The 17,110-nt window shown below is 32.3% G+C and overlaps 1 protein-coding gene across 2 annotated transcripts; it reads right to left on the bottom strand.

The window, feature by feature from the left end:
* Positions 1 to 1,414: 1,414 nt before the first annotated feature.
* LOC149201753 (putative inactive beta-glucosidase 33) lies at positions 1,415 to 4,628 on the bottom strand. 2 transcript variants are annotated; one of them, XM_089403006.1, is made up of 13 exons: positions 4,291 to 4,628; positions 4,121 to 4,184; positions 3,984 to 4,042; positions 3,810 to 3,885; positions 3,637 to 3,708; positions 3,469 to 3,556; positions 3,106 to 3,367; positions 2,812 to 2,927; positions 2,482 to 2,702; positions 2,278 to 2,306; positions 2,069 to 2,171; positions 1,860 to 1,968; positions 1,415 to 1,767 (listed from the first exon to the last, which is right to left on the bottom strand). In XM_089403006.1, the coding sequence occupies exons 1-13, from the start codon at positions 4,447 to 4,449 to the stop codon at positions 1,518 to 1,520; spliced, it is 1,608 nt and encodes a 535-aa protein (XP_089259132.1). In that variant the 5' UTR covers positions 4,450 to 4,628; the 3' UTR covers positions 1,415 to 1,517. The 2 variants fall into 2 exon arrangements, with proteins under 2 accessions (XP_089259132.1, XP_089259133.1); XM_089403007.1 differs by lacking the exons at positions 4,121 to 4,184; positions 4,291 to 4,628 and having other exon boundaries at positions 1,559 to 1,694; positions 3,984 to 4,061.
* Between the last annotated feature and the right edge of the window lie 12,482 nt (positions 4,629 to 17,110).

Below are 17,110 nucleotides of genomic sequence, written 5' to 3'. Positions count from 1 at the left end.
TTTCAATAAATTTTGTAAGATTCTATTAGTAACGTATTTAATTGAATTTATTAGATGACTTTAGCTTAAAGATACTATAAATATGTATTTAATTAGATGGATGGCACGGTCTAGATTTTTAATTTAATTATAAAAAATAATAGAGTTTTAAGATCTTAATTTAATTATTTATGATTGTGATGATAAGTTAAGAATCTTGTTTTATATTTTTCAAATATATGTATGTTTGTTTTACTTAATTTTTTTTTTCTAATTAATAATAAGATAATAAATTAAAATAAAGGTTACAATTTAGTTAGTTGTTTTTTTAAGAAGTTGAAATGCATAATAAAATAAGTGTTGTTTAGAAATTATGTTATAAAAAAATTTGCATGAAAAAGTATAACTTGCATTGGTCAATGTTAGCTAAATTAATAGTGATTAATAGCCAAATAAAATCTTATAGTCTTAATTTGTAGGAATGCATTTTTTTAAACAATATTTTACATATATCCATATTAGACTTCAAGTTTAAAGTATTTGAAATAATAATTATAATGACTTGTTAAGTCAGCAAAATTATAAATATTTAGTAAGATCACATAACATATCACATCTTTTTTCATCTATGCTCTTCTTCTATATGGGCTACCGACTTAGGGCGTTTCCTTTGCAACATATGGTACAATTGTTACTCATAAGACTTAATTGTTAAAAATATGTATTTCCTTCTAAAAAGTGAATAATAATAATAATAAATAATTATATTAAATTAAAAATACACCAATTATAACATGACTAAAAAAATTATTAAGTTTTTTTAAAATATGCAAATTATTGCTACTAACGAAAATATATTGCAGTTAAAGTGCACTCATTGTTCTCCCAATAGTGAGCTTTTAATGCTATATATTTTCCATTTCCCAATGATCACCAATCCAAAGAACACTTGCCCAATCTTCTTATTAAACACCCACTAGTCACTTAATTTCTGATCATCTACCTTACTTTCAACAATGTCCATTCACATATCACTATTCGGTCCCCCTCTATACCTTACTGTATTTCATTTGCAACATCGTGTACTAATAATAATAATAATAAATTAAATTATAAAATCACCATACATATTACAACATTTAATCAACCTGCCATTATGAAAAACACTAAACCTGCCATTATGAAAAACACTATATAATTGAGGGAATCCTCTACTGCATCGATTCCATATAGTGTTCGATTTCCTTAACAGCAAAAATGCTATATTTTCAGTCTTCAATATCAAATATATGATGATGAAGTACAGTATATCAGAGTATACGCGCATTTTTTCTTCAATATCGCATATATTATGATGATTGATATAAATAGACTAAGAGTATAGTCTATAAAAATGCTCTCAAGTAAGCCACATTTTCATTTTTCCGAAGGAGCATCCTATACTGGAGAAGATTTGGTTATTTATTTTTTGGACAAATAAGACGAACGGCAATCAACCGATGCCCTTATATTGATATGTTGAAGTAGGTGATCACAGTTTAGATTTCTTGAATGAATTCCTGCTCTTCGGGAAAAGCACGGCCAGAGTAAGAAGATCCAGCCAGTCGATGATTTTGGTCTCTTTTCAATAAATCGGTGTACCATTTAGCAGAAAGCTTTGGATATCTCTTCAAATTTGTATCTTTGAAATCCACGCCGTATAATCCAAAACCGAGCTGATAACCATATAAAACCTCGAAGCAATCAACGAGAGTCCACACGAAGTAACCACGAGCGTTTGATCCATTCCTACACACTCACATTCCAACTTCATGAAGAAGTGACATCAAATTCCAGGTTTCCCTATGAATTATTAAAGGGGAGAAGTATCGATAACGTACCTGATGGCGGCGAGCAAGCTCTCGACATAGTCATGGAGGAAGGCTATCCTGAGCTTATCATTTAATGCATCCGAAAGTGCTAGAGATTCCATGTTGGGCATGGCGTATCCTACTCACAGATCACAACACAATTTAAAATAAGTGATAAAGTTTTCAGTTCAATATTTGTCAAAGCCGACATGAAAGTAGATTTAAGTTGAAGAACATACCGTTTTCGTAGATTATTATGGGAGGATTATCATAGTGTTGCTTGAAGTGTTCCAATAATCCTTGCATCCCCCAGGGAACAACGGCAAGCCCACCAGCTGAAAACTGATTTAACAAGACAATATGGAACTATTAGACTAAAGTTAATAGATAGCATTGTGCATTTATTTAATTTACAAATTACACATATGCTTATTGATGCTATGCCTACCTCACCGATAGGGACGCCGTTTCTATAAGCTGCATATATGCATATCTAGATATGTCAGTGTCCAAATACTGCTAACGTAATTAGAATAAGTCTAAAGGAACTGTTTTGTATAAGTTCTAAATTTTCTCTTTTGAATTCAAGAGGAGTGCAAGGTAAATTCTAGATATTACGGAATTTTTAAAAATGTTAACCGCAGTTATATACATGACATAGTTGCCAAGGAATCTTCCAAATAGTCTCTATTGTGTAGTTCCCTGTAACTAGGAGAATCCGAAACATAGCTAGTAGTATAATGGATGAGACCAATGAAATCGGACGATCCCCTCAGCTTTTCTGATTCTTGTTTGGTGAAAGAAGGCAATCTGGAGCCTACAATCTTCTTCATACAAGATGGGTAATCTCCATACATAACAGGCTCTATAAACCTGCTCAATCAGAGAAGGAATCCACATATCATAATAATGAAATTTAATCAGACTGAGTGAATTTATCATCTTTCTGTTTCTGATATATTTCAAGGAAGCGAAGTCTTACCAGCCAAATTGGAAATCAATGGTCCTTTGAGTCGCAGCGATGTCCTCGGTCGAGTTTGTCATGGGTACGTACCACCCAGCATAGATCGAGATGCCGATGGAGCCCTTTTGCTTGCTCTGCAGGTATATTCAAAAGGATCAAAGAAAATTTGTGATACTTCCAACATTGTGGCCACTGGAACAATAAAACATTTATGCAAGTTTTTGAATACCTGGAAAATAAGATATCAATCCCAAAGATACTAAAGAGAACAAAACTAATGTAAGGAATGTTAACATGATTATACTATAGAACCTGAAACTTCTGTCGGTAGAGCTCTACGGTTGCTGCATGAGATAACAGAACATAATGACCAGTGATGTATGGTTCCACTGTGGAGTTGCCAGCAGTGCAGTTGCCTAGGAAGCCAAAGGGATAAGAACATCTTTTAGGCGGCCAGAAACCAACATCATAACCGAAAGTGGTAAATCCATTAGCTTCGTTAAAAGTTGTCCAGAACTTCACTCTGTCACCAAATTCTCTAAAACAAACTTCTGCATATGCTCTGAAATCCTCCCTGCACCCAAACATGCCATTGTAAACAGTGATTGATGTAGAGTACAGATGCTGAATTATTATAGTTGATCAATATTACAATGAAATAGGTCAGAGAATTACACTATATTGGGACTGAGCCATCCTCCATAGGCATCTTCCAGACTCTGGGGCAGATCGAAGTGATATAGGGTGATATGTGGTTCAATACCTGCCAAATTTGATTCCATCAATCGCATTGCAACAATATCCTTAGCTTTTCTCAAAGGCCTTGAAGGTCATGTATATTACCGTGGCTGATAAGTTCGTTAATAAGATTATTGTAGTATTCAAGCCCCTTGGGATTGACGGCACCCCTTCCATCTGCAGGAATGCATCCAGTATGTTAAAAATAACTCTAAAAATAGACTACTTCTAACTTTTTGTCGATTGTACATGAAAAAGTATTCATGTGTCTGTGTTACCAGGTATAACCCTAGACCAGGATATGGAAAATCTGTATGCATCTAACCCCATTTCATTCATTACAGCAACGTCCTCCTGGCAAGTAATAACATCCAGGTGACAATGGGGATTATAAGTAATAAGGTCTCCGAATGTCAAAGTTCCACTCAAAAGAGAGGAGCAATAGAAATTACTTTATAATGGTGATATTGATCTGCTGCTGCATCTCCCGTGCTTCCATCCGGCATATTACCTGTCAATTATTCAATGTTTAATATTGGTGTTAAACATTTGAATTATGCAAAGAGTTTTTTCGAGCAGAAGGGCCTACCTGCGTGGGTATAAGTGTCCCAAATACTAGGCTTTCGGCCATCCACTGCTGCAGCGCCTTCAACCTGCTATCATGCAGAAACTGGTAGCATGTTGCAAAGCTTGATACAAATATGCAATATTTATGCAGAAACATGGAAAAAAGAAGTGACTGAGTAAGGGTTGAAAAACCTGGTAAGCTGATGTGCCTGCACCAAAAATAAAGTTTGGAGGGAAGTCATGTCTGCTGATCGTCGACTTAGATTGTAATCCATGCGCATGAACATTATGATGACTAAAACATTGAATTGCAATTAACGCACAAAAGACCAGTGCCTCCATTTTGGCCATACTGTCAATATTTCGTTTGGCGATCGATCGAATTCTGGTCTGAACTAAAATCTAAATCTACTCGATTAAGTTATCATAAGTAACAGTCATAAATAACTTAGATGGAGAATAGACGAACCCAAAAAAGTTAGTGCAAAGTATCACGACACCACAAAAACCTAATTTCAGTCCAAAGGTACGAGGACGGCACCACACGTTCAAGTAAAAAATATAGAAAATGGTAAGATTCCTTTAAGAATTAAGCCACATACATCTGAATGGACTGGGTTGAATAGGCCAGCCTCCGCCACGTATTAGTTCCACAAGCTTCGTAAATCCCAAGGAGACCTGTGAGATATTGCAAGGAGAAGAGCTTTATCACATTACAAGGACCACAAAAATAAAGCTAGAAGATGAGAGAGACTTTCCATTCGTATTTATTACGCTTCATAAATGCGATGACAGGGACTTTTCTTTCGTATTTTTTTAGACAACATCAGATTTGAAGGCGAAAACTCAGAGAGACTTTTCGTTATTATTCATTAGACTTCGTGAATGTAGTCGAGAGCTGCGTCAGTTTTGGTTTATACTTCTAAACACTTAAGTTATCAAATTAGTTAATCGTTATTAAGGGCAAATATTAAGTTTCATACACTAAATTAATAATGTATTTTCATATTGTTTATTAAATGAATAAAGATATTCAAGGTATTGAGCCAATCATTGACTTGACTTATCAGATTAATATTTTCCATTTATTAAATGATTCACTATTCTATAAATTAATCACATTCATTTTTAGTTTAATCTATACAATCTTTCGTCGATGGTAAATCATGGTCACTAGCTGGTAATAACCTGGGGCTAATCATATAGTTGTTGGTGTCTAAATTCCTTTATTCTTTTTTTCCATATTCTTAAAGTTTAGCATCATTTGGTGGAAGGTGGATTGATTTTTGTTGGATTGGTTTTCTTTGTTCTTCTTTTTCATTTTCGTCATCTTTTGATTATTGATTATCTTTATTCTTCTTTTTGAATTTTGTCATCTTTTGGTTATACATTTGTATTAGACTTTCCTTTTCAAGTTGTTTTCTTTTGGAAGATAAGCATCACTAATCGGGAAGTTTTCTAACTTTTTTTTATTTGTTTCATCTATAGTGAGGTTTACAAGATTCTCTTCGAAGTACCAGAAATTATGTCACACTCAAAGATTTAAGTTTTCTAACTTTTCTTTATTTGTTTTATCTATGATGAGGTTTACAAGATTCTCTTCGAAGTACTAGAAATTATGTCACACTCAAAGATTTAATGGCTATGATATCTGGTTAAGCGAGAGTCAAAGATTTAATGGCTTTAATATGTTATAATCTAGATAAAAAAAAACTTATAGCCCACTTTATTAACCAACACATCTCTAGCCCTCTATTCTATGTTTTATTCAAGGGTCTTTGTTCTCTCATTGGCTAAAAGTTTATGTTCTTCATGTAACCTTTTATTTGAAGTAATTAGCTAGATTCACAACTTGAATTTTTAGCTGTCTTATTTGAAGACCTCTTGTGCTTTGAATGGCCACGATACCTACTTTCTCCATATGTTCGTATTGTATCTTATATATGATACAACTCAATAATAGTGGTAAGAATAAGTAAGATGTCCATACAAATTTCAAATTTATTTTATTGCTCCTTTGTGAGGTATGGAAAGATGTTTCTACTTAATGGGTCTATAATGGCAATGCCTAATGCTCCACATAAATGTTTATCTCCAAGGAATTTTTATTACAAGCAAAGCAATTGGAAAATGAAAATGTTGATTTTTTGTCATATCCCAAGTAAAATCCAAATAAATAATATATGTATATTCATATTTTCAATCTTTCAATAGTGTATACATAACAAAAAAAACTCCATGCCAACATTTATATCACACTCATCAAATTAAATGTTAAATATGAATCAATCTATGTGGGTAATTAACCATTCAAATCAAAACTATGTGAATAATTTCAATATATAGTTGTAACATTAACCCAACTCAAAATCCAATAAAGATAATTTTCATATATATATAAAGATAATTTTCATATATATATATATATATAAATAATTAAAATAATGATCACCCAAATCTAATGATGAAAATAGGTTCAACATATAAGAGAATGAGTTGTAGCTACTGAGAAAACTTTACCGGCTTTTAGAAATGCTTCATTCGACTAATTAAAACATTGATCTATCATGCACAAGCTTAGCACATTTTTCCTCCGTTCCTGGTATAAGATAAGGAATAAATAAATTATGTATTTATTCGATGGAATGCATTGCTTTTTAGAATTCCAAATCAAATTTCCAACATTATAATAACACTCTCCAACATTTATAAATGAAGTTATTTATAATGCGATTTTTTGGAGATTCTCGTGACGGAATTCGGCGGAAGAACTTGAGGTTGAATCTTGATTTGTTGCAGTTAAAATGGTTTTTTAACTGTATATTTGGATTCAGCACCCTGAAAAAACCCTGGGACGCTTTCATTGTGCAGAAACTAGCTATCAAACTTGTGATTCCAATAAATTCCTGCCGGATTTCGGCCGAAAAAACCCGCCGGAAAAGCTTTCAAAAAATCGCGTTATAGACAACTGCTTTATAAATAACATAAATATCGTTGTCAAGGAATAAATAAATTATATATTTATTAAGGGAATGCATTTCCTTTTCCAATTCCCAACAAGATAATAACACTCTCCCACATGTATAAATAACATAAATTGTCGTCACTGTCCACTTTGCATGGCAAAGATAAGAAAAAAATTATGAGTTTATATTTGTTGTTTTACATTTTAATTTCCTTTATACCAAAATTAAATTATGATTGTTATTAATGTCAACATTGCAAAGGCAAAAATAAGAAAATAATTAAAAAAATTATGAGTTTATATCTGTTGTTTTACATTTTAATTTCATTTACCAAAATTAAATTATGATTGTCATTAATATCAACATTGCAAAAGCAAAAATAAGAAAATAATTATGAGTGTATATTTATTGTTTTACATTTTAATTTCAGTTATACCAAAATTTAAACTTAACCATTAGACTCTAAGGCACTTAATTAATTGGCAATTTAATTTAAACAATATAGACAATGACTAAGAACAAAATATGAGTAGACCCTGTCATTAGCTCACACCATTTCCCTATCAAAATATTAAAATTAATTCCAGCCATCATTATTTATATTAAGTATGGATAGCTACATTTCCCTATCAAAATATTAAAATTAATTCCAGCCATCATTATTTATATTAAGTATGGATAGCTACATAAATGGTAAGGTTGCATGAAAAGGTGACTCTTTGAGATGGCCACATGATAGAGTAAAAATATAAGGAATCCAAAATATTATAATAATGAATTAATTTATTAATATGTAATCATTGTATTAAGTTTTGAATAACAATAATTTTATTGTGTGTATATAATTATGTTATATGTGTAACATCATTAATATATAATAAAATGATGGAAACCTAAAATATAATTAGAAGGATTAATTAAATAGTTGCAACAAAAAAATATTGAGAGCCATTGATCTCTATGCGAAGTGGAATGGATGATAGGTATTGTATCGTAGTTGTTGGCCATGGATATGTATTCAAAGTGGAATACTAATAGGTATTGTATAGACGTTTTTATCTACAATGTTAGAGAAATCAATTCCTAAATTATTAGGATATGTATATTAAATAATTCACATATAATTCTTTTTTACACCAATATAGAAAAAATATCCAAAACACAATGGACATTCTACGTATTTTTCCCTCATAGCTGCCCAAAATCTCTTTGATAGGAAAAAAAAAGGAAGAAGGGAGAGATGGGATTAAGGGGAATGCCAATACACATGATCTTTCATTTTTCATAAGTTTCTGTTTTATTTTATTTTTCTTATTTAATTTAATTTACTTATTATTATTTTTTAACTTTTGTATAATTCACTTTATATATTTGCATAGATTGTCATAATTAACTAATTTTCATAAATCACTAAATAAATTTTATATTGATTGGCTAGTTAAAATCAATTTCAGATAAAAGTGACATTTCCCTTAAAGGCTCAAGGAATTTTCTCTCCATGTGATACGGGATTGTATTTTTAGGTTTTATTTTCTAATTTTTACAGATTTTTTTAGATTTTGAATTAAGATTTTGAATCTTACTAGGTTTTAGACTTGCTTTTATGTTTATCAATAAGGAATTTATAAAGTGTATCACATATATAATACAATGTAAATCTTTCTTTCCACATGATGTAAATAATATACCAACCTAGATCCATATTAACTCTGGATATATCAAGTGACAAGAAGGATCAAAACTCCCGAGGTGCAAACATACTTTTTCAGTGCAAAACTTAAGGAAATATTTGCACCTCGAGATATTTGATCCCTCTCTAGGCTTAATAGATCCAAAGTGAAGATGGATCTAGACTCGTTTATAATATCTATACATTGTGATCTTTATATATTATATATTACTATTATATTTATATTTATCTCTCTCATAATTAGGAAAATAAAGAAAAATACCTCTAATACTAAGTCCATCATATGCCATATTTCTTTTCAATTTATCATTCTTTAACTATAAATTACAATATGTGAATATTTTATTCTTATTCATATATTTTATTTTAATAAAATTTATTATAAATCTACATAATATTTCATTTTTATGAATTAATATATCAAAATTTGTAAATTTAATATAATAGAGTAATGTAGTAAAAATAGAATAATATAGTAAAGAGTATATTTTAAATTTTAATGGCTCTATTAATATCTATACAACTCTTTGAAAACACCAATAACCTTAACAAAACATTATTATAAAATCTTATTCACATTTATAATTAAAAAAAATCTCACTCTTGAATTTTATATTTAAATTTATAATCTTTTTATTTATAATTTTTTTGCAAGTTAAAGTGAAGCCAACAAAACTGAGTCAAAAAGAAAAACATTTAAAAATATAAAATGCTTAACCTTAAATTTTCTTCATATATTGGTACATTCTTCATATATCGATAAAACTACAAAATTAATCATTATCTCTTTGAATGCAAACATAGTAACCATTGATTCAAAACCTAATTATGAGCCTAGATGAGTGGTCCAAAAAAAATAACTATTACTTATGATGCATCGCCCTTATAATTTATTTTTGAGTAAAGTGAAACAACACACAAACTAAACCAAAAAAATCATTCCATAAATATGCCTAAAACTAAACCCTAAATCCTATTCCAAATTTTCCCAAAAATTTGGGAGAACGGGTTTAAAGGAGAAATAATATGGTAAAGATTTTGTATTTTTAATTTTAATGGCTCTATTAATATCCATAGAACTCTTTGAAAACATTAATAACCTAAGCATAATAATTTTATAAAATCTGATTTACATTAATAATTAAAAATTAGTTTTCCCTCTTAAATTTTATATTTGAATTTATAAAAAAAAAATTGCACATCACAATGTAGAACCAAGTCAATTATAAAAGCATATAAGAAGATAAAAATGTTTAACCTTAAATTTTCTTTATGTATTGGTAACATTTTTCTTATATTGCTAACACTACAAAATTAATCATTATCAATAATTTGCATTCGAAGTGATAACGATTAATTTTATAGTGTTACCAATAATATCCTATGTAACGCATATGTCGACGACTATGACTACTTGTTCTAGTCATTTTCAACGACAACAACTAGAACCAATTCAAGAGTGAGAGTGACTATGTCTTACCAATAATAGGTAAGACATCCCGTGTACAAAATGTTTTAAGGATGAAAGTGTTGTAAAATGTAACTAGGTTCGGTCTTCATAATGACATGTAATTATGATATTTGTAAATGATGAAATGAAGAGAATAAAATTATTTTTGTAAAGCTTGCTTCATGGGTTTCATGAGCAAGAGATTTTATTTATTCTAGATGGCTCCCATTGAGAGCCTTAGGATTTGGCAAAGAGTTAATGTCATGTCAAATGTAATATAGTAAAATAGCCATCAAACGACAAGCACACAATCCTCTTCCTATGTCGGCCTCAAGATGAATTAAGGAACTCATGTCAGCTCATATTATGGAGACACATCGGTTCAGAAACTCATGTCGTCTTATATATATATGAATAGACCACTATATATACCCATCTCGGCCTATTCCACAATAAGAATTTCAGTCATCTCTCTCTGTAGTTTTTGGATGGGCAAAACAAAGAGAAGGTTCAGATCTCCAACTCAAAAGTTCAATAAACCTCTAAGATTTTCGGTGGAAAGACAGTTCAAATCTCCATAGAGAAGATAGTTTGGATGTCTCTCTAGATTTCGAATGGGTGATAACGTATGAGAAGACAGATCTGGGAAGACAATGTGTTGAAGGGAATTCAGATCCCTCTAAGACTCGGATCACAGTGACAACAAGTCTAAAGTTTGGATCATAGTTCGGATCACAGTGGCAACAGATATAATCACAATTAAGAGGTTCAGATGAATTAGTCAAAGGAGGATGAAGGGACAACTAGATGCTACCTTACAGTGAAATGTAACTTTGTCTTGGTGTCACATAAAAGTGCAATACGGCATCATTGATGACATAACAATTCGTTGTAACTACAGTTTGTTGGTAATACTATTATGGTAAAGTATTGTCCTTAGGATAAGGCCTCGTAAAGGAAACATTATTTTCAAGGCCATAATGAAGATATCAATATCAAGGCAATAATGAATATGTCGATGGAAGAGGAGTCAAGAAGAGGTTTGACTAAAGAACATGTGTCTTGGTCTTGGAGTGCCTATTAGGTAGGTCAGGGGTCTTGTTCTTGGTATTCAACAATTGGAATCTCTATAAGAAGAATTTGTGTGGGTTTTCCTCTCAAAGAGTGAGAGGTTTTGGACCTGGTTCATAGCCTACATGATGTGTCTCTTATCTATGTATTGGTTACTGTTTGATGAAAAAGAACACTAATAATATAACAAGAAGAAGATCCTAATATAGAGAATTAAAAAGCATTCAAAAACAGTCACTAATAGAAGAGAAATCACCTAATGCTAATGCGCTATATTTATCAACATGGTATCAAAGCTAAGGTGTCAAAGTCAAGAAAAGGGCAGGCAATCAAGAGACACTCAAGGATCGAGTTTCAAGAAAGGCATCAAAGCAAGATTGAAGAATATCAAAGTAAAGTCGAGATCTACTTTGGAGAATCAAACCCTAAATCATAGAAGAAGGTTTACTTTAGGAAAATTCTTGGGATTATCAATCAAGGCCAAAGCCTTATTCCTAATCAAGGTAAATAGATCTACACATCAAAGCAGCTAGAGGTCTACTCTAGAAAAAGGGTTGGATCCCATAGTCATCATTAAAAGACCACACAGACCCTCATCAAGATATCTACAAAGTGAGGTAACTCAAAGTACTTTAAAGTCAAAGATCACATCATCTTGGAAAGAGTCAAAATCATAGAAGAATTTCTAATCTGCACTACAAGAGAAGTCAAAGTATCTTGGAGGCCAGAAGGCAGTATCATCTTCTTCAAAGCTATAAGGAAATCTCCCTATCATTGTAGCAAGGATCCCTTCCTTATCCTTGTAGAAGATCATCCGAGGAAGCAACAAAACATCTTGATCTATCCCCATCAACAAAGGAAGCTAGATCTAAAGGTGTTCACATCATAAAAAGAGCAATCTCCTCTATTGAAAAAGAGATTTTTCATTTGGAAGAAGATCATCCAAAAGGAGAATTAATACATATTCTTCAACCACCATCAAAGTGATCAAGTTGAATATTTCATCTTCACTTGTCAAGTAAGAATCTTCCATTCTATAATCAAATTTGGTAAAATGACTTCGTTTTGCAAGGAGATCTATAAGTTGGTTGGGTTATCGAAATTCCTTGCATGAAAAAGGAGGATAGACATATTCCTCGAAGAAAGTGAAGTCATTAAGGGAATTTTGAGGTCTAAAATGAGCCTCCTAAGAAAAATGTACAACAAAAAAAAACTTTATAAGAATTAATAGCATTCAAGATGATGATGTCAACCATGGGGGATGATTCACCATTTTTGGAGTAAAAAAGTGAAAAGATTAAAAAATTAAAAAATAATAAAACTACTTTTTCAACTCATCTTTTCAACTTATATCCCTAGGGTTTTACTTAAATTTCGACAGGGAGTACTCCTTGGATGAAAAATTTAATTCATCATCCAAGAAGTACCCATGTTGCATACTTCTGATGGACCCTACTACATGAAAAATGAGAAATACATGAAAACATGATTGTAATCACACCTTTTCATTTATTTCTCATTTTTCATGTAGGAGGTTCCATCGAAAGTGTGCAACATGGGTATTCCTTGGATGAGGAATCAAATTTTGCATCCAACGAGTGTTGCTGCTTGAAGTTTGAGTAAACCCTTGGGGAGATAATTTGAAAATATGAGTTGAAAAAATAGTTTTTTTTCTTCTTCTTTTTTCCCTCTAAAATTTGATGATGTAATCTAATCTTATTTTATTATTTCCACTATTATTCTATAATTTCCTTAGGAGGCCCATTTAGACCTAAAAATTCCCCTAATGCATTGAACATATCAATGGAAATGTCTCCTCTGAATACATGGAAAGGGATTCTTATGAAAGGTCCCCTCAGTATTGGAGACATCAAAGAGATATATATATGATAGGTTGGTAAAGATATTCTCTGAAGATGCAAAGGTCATGTCACTTAGATATGATCTACTCAAATTGAAGGAATCAAAAGATAAAGGGTTATCTTCATAAATCTCAATTGCAAGATTTGGGAGAGATAATCCTCATTGTTCAAATGCACTAACTGATGAATAAGGTAACAATGTCTATGAGGATAAGAAGGTTATCCAATTCAAAAACTTGTGGTTTCTATGTAAGATAGAAGAAGACAGGTTGAGGGAAAAGTGTTGAAGGATCAAATGAAAGGATTTATACATTTTGTCAAAAGGAAAGAAGAACATAGCTAAGATTCAATGTTATGTACAGTACATGAAAGATTTTCCTTAGCTTAAGAAGGGCAATAATAATAAGAACAGAGAAGAAGTCCATTTCACCGAAGAAGTGGAGGAAGATGAAAGAAGGAAGTCCAAGGAAGAGGAAAATAATTAGAAGTAAGAGCTCGTGACATCACCATAAGAAACATAAAGGATTTATGATAGTCAACTTTGAAGGATATAGCTCTTGGTGACCTCATTGAAAGATCAAAGGAAAAAGTCATCCAGGACAAGTCTCATCATACATCAATCAAAAGAAAAACATCTGTTGAATAAGGATATGCGAGATCCTCAAGATTCTCTGATGGAATCCTCATTGGAGGATTCACCAATCTAGAGTGGAAGCAATTGTTTCATTAGGAACTCCAACTTGTGGAATTCATGGGATGATGGTGTGATGACATAAGAGATGAACCAAATCAAGGGGTTGAAGGTATTTTCAATCAAGGAAGTTTTTGAAACAAGCTTAGATGACCTAAAGGTAAATGAGGTATGTATGCTTGTATTCAATACTATAATGTCATCTTGTATGGTTGCAGGTAACATGGATCACTACTTCTATCTTGAGAAGCATGACCAAAGGAAAAGGATCTCCTCCTCTGAAAGGATGCAAGAAGGCATAAATCACACTAGATGAAATCAACATAATATGTCCTCATATATAGTATGATGTGGTTGACTACAATTGAGTAATTATGATTGGAATCTCCTGGGAATGAAATGTGTGAAAGGAAGGAAGAGATTGTGAGATATGCAACCATGGTAAAGGAAATCAACATCCAGAAAACCAAGAAATATTTGACTAGGAAATCTCCCAGAAAGATATGAAGACTCTGATGGAAGTTTGAAAAAGATGGAGACCCTTGACAATGGATATATTTGGGAGATGTTTCAACATGCAGGATGTTGATGCACACTGGAATATGTCATGATGAAATACCATCACAAAGGTAATTTTGAGTTAAGTGTTCATTTCTTATTTTTGAACAAATATATGGATGGGCTTATGCAGGACTACCAAAGGGAATAACCATTGATAACTTCCAAGAGGACCATATAGAAGAATGTTAGATCCTTCCCGAAAATATGGCATGAAGAAAGCAACATGACATGAAGCAAAGCCAGATGAAGATTAATGGATCACTTTTGATGAAAGGAATAATGACATGACTGACCTATGGATGAAAGTGATGGATGATTTGTGCCCTATGAAGAAAAATAAATTCATGACATCAAAGGAAGGAGCTCTTCAAGCAGCTGATTGAGCAGCTATTGTGGGTCCCTAATTAAGAGGGAGCCTAAAAATAAGTTTCTTACTTGGAAGAAACTTGAAAATTCCTAAGACGAGGGAGATTATGTACATTTCTTCTGTAGGAATTAGTACATTCCATTGTTGGAATTGATATGTCCTCCCTAATTGAGAGGTAGAGATAGATACGTCATCTTGTTATTCACATGGGAAGACAGAATGGAGAATTGGGTAATCATCGGGCATCCGAGCTCTTTGAGGATGAGATAGGGCATCCAAAATAAGAGTAGGCATACTGGACCGATATTCTTTAAGGGCTAGCTACCCAAGATAAGAATAATACAAAGAAGGTCATACTCTGTGAACACCTAGGTGGATTATGTACCTTGAGAGACAATGATTATGGTGTCTATGAATCATTGGTCTTGCCAGCATTGTGCTCTGGTCATGTGGATAGAGTTATTAGTCAAGGCCTTTCTATGTGACAATGTTGGTTGATATGATGCTAGACAGATGGGTACCAACCCAAATCTTCTTATGAGAAATTCTTCAGATTGAGAATGACCAAGTACCATTATGAATACCTCCCTAGTTAAGAGGGAGTGCTATAAAATGTAACTAGGTTTGGTCTTCATAATGACATGTAATTATAATCTTTGTAAATGATGAAATGAAGAGAATGAAATTAGCTTTGTAAAGCTTGCTTCATGGGTTTCACGAGTAAGAGATTTTATTTATTTTAGATGGCTCCCATTGAGAACCTTAGGATTTGGCAAAGATTCAATGTCATGTCAAATGTAATCTAGTAAAATAGCCCTCCAATAAAAAGCACACAGTCCTCTTCTATGTCGGCCTCAAGATGAATGAAGGAATTCATGTCAACTCATATTATGGAGACACGTTAGTTCATAAAATCATGTTAGTTTATATATATGGACATACCACTATATATACCCATCTTAGCCTATTCCACACTAAGAATTTGGTCATCTCTCTTTGTATTTTTTGGATGGGTAAAACAGAGAGAAGGTTAAGATCTCCAACTCAAAAGTTTGATTTACCTTTGGTATTTTCGATGGAAAGACAGTTCAGATCTCCACAGAGAAGACAGTTTGAATGTCTCTCTAGATTTCGAATGGGCAATAACGTATGAGAAGACAGATATGGGATGACAAACTTTTGAAGGGAATTCAGATCCCTCTAAGGCTCAAATCACATTGACAACAAGTATAAAGTTTGGATCACAGTTCAGATCATATTGGCAGCATATATAATCACAACTAAGAGGTTTGGATGAATTAGTCGAAGGAAGATTAAGGGATAGCTAGATGTTACCTTGAAGTGAAATGTACATTTGTCTTGTTGTCACATCAAAGTGAAATAAGGCATCATTGATGACATAACAATTCATTTTAACTACAATTTGTTGGTAATACTATTATGGTAAAGTATCGTTTTTGTGATAAGGGCTCATAAAGGAAACAATGTTGTCAAGGCAGTGATGAAGATATCGGTATCAAGGCAATAATGAAGATCTTGGTGGAAAAGGAATCAAGAAGAGGTTTTACTAGAGAACGTGTGTCTTGGTCTTGGAGTGGCTACTAGGTCAGGGGTCTTGGTCTTGGTATTCGTCAATTGGAATCTCTATAAGAAGAATTTGTGTCAGTTTTCCTCTCAAAGAGTGAGAGGTTTTGGCCTTGGCACATAGACTACATGTTGTGTCTCTTGTCTATGTATTTGTTACTATTTGATGAAGAAGAAAACTAATAATCTAAAAAGTATAAGACCATAATCTAAATAAGTACAAATCATTCACAAACAGTCACTAATAGAAGAGAAACCACCTAATGCTAATGCCCTATATTTGTCAACAGAAAGCTAGAAATTGACTAGAATAAGACTCCTAAAAGAAAGTATCATCAATGTTGAAACACCTTGGAGCTTAAACAAAAGAATATCCCATAAATATGAATTGAAAGGCTGGAACATGAGGCTTGTGGAGGTTGAAATCTCTAATAAAAAAGTATGACCAAAACTATGAAGAGGATCAAGTGATGGCAGTGGACATGTTTGAGTTATAAAGCATACGAGGATTGGTTGTAGATGCACAAGGATGGGAAACATGGACAACTACCACATGAATTCCCTAGAAAAATTGGAGTTGGCTATGAACCAAAACAAGGCCTCAAAAAGAGGAAAACACCATAAATTAAAAGAGTAATGAAGCATGTGGAGGTTAAAAGATCTAAAAAGAAGTATGACTGAAAATCTAAAGAGGGAAAAATAACCCCTAGTTAGCAATGTCACCAAAGTCCTCATAAGAACTTGAAGTTTCCATGCAAGGATAAGAAAAT

This window comes from Pinus tabuliformis, chromosome 2_1, assembly GCF_031772625.1.
Source record: "Pinus tabuliformis cultivar Carrire ecotype Pingquan chromosome 2_1, CPIR1, whole genome shotgun sequence".
Taxonomy (NCBI): domain Eukaryota; kingdom Viridiplantae; phylum Streptophyta; class Pinopsida; order Pinales; family Pinaceae; genus Pinus; species Pinus tabuliformis.
Note: the sequence above shows the minus strand (reverse complement) of the source record. Positions and strands in the feature narration are given on the sequence as shown.

What these genes read in the sequence shown, in the direction of transcription:
- LOC149201753 (XM_089403006.1), bottom strand. Translation starts at nt 4,449, where the DNA reads ATGGCCAAAATGGAGGCACTGGTCTTTTGTGCGTTAATTGCAATTCAA. An exon ending in TGGCTCAGTCCCAATATAGT is followed by an intron (nt 3,368 to 3,468) that starts GTAATTCTCTGA and finishes GTTTGGGTGCAG; the next exon opens with GGAGGATTTCAGAGCATATG. An exon ending in ATTGATTTCCAATTTGGCTG is followed by an intron (nt 2,703 to 2,811) that starts GTAAGACTTCGC and finishes CTGATTGAGCAG; the next exon opens with GTTTATAGAGCCTGTTATGT.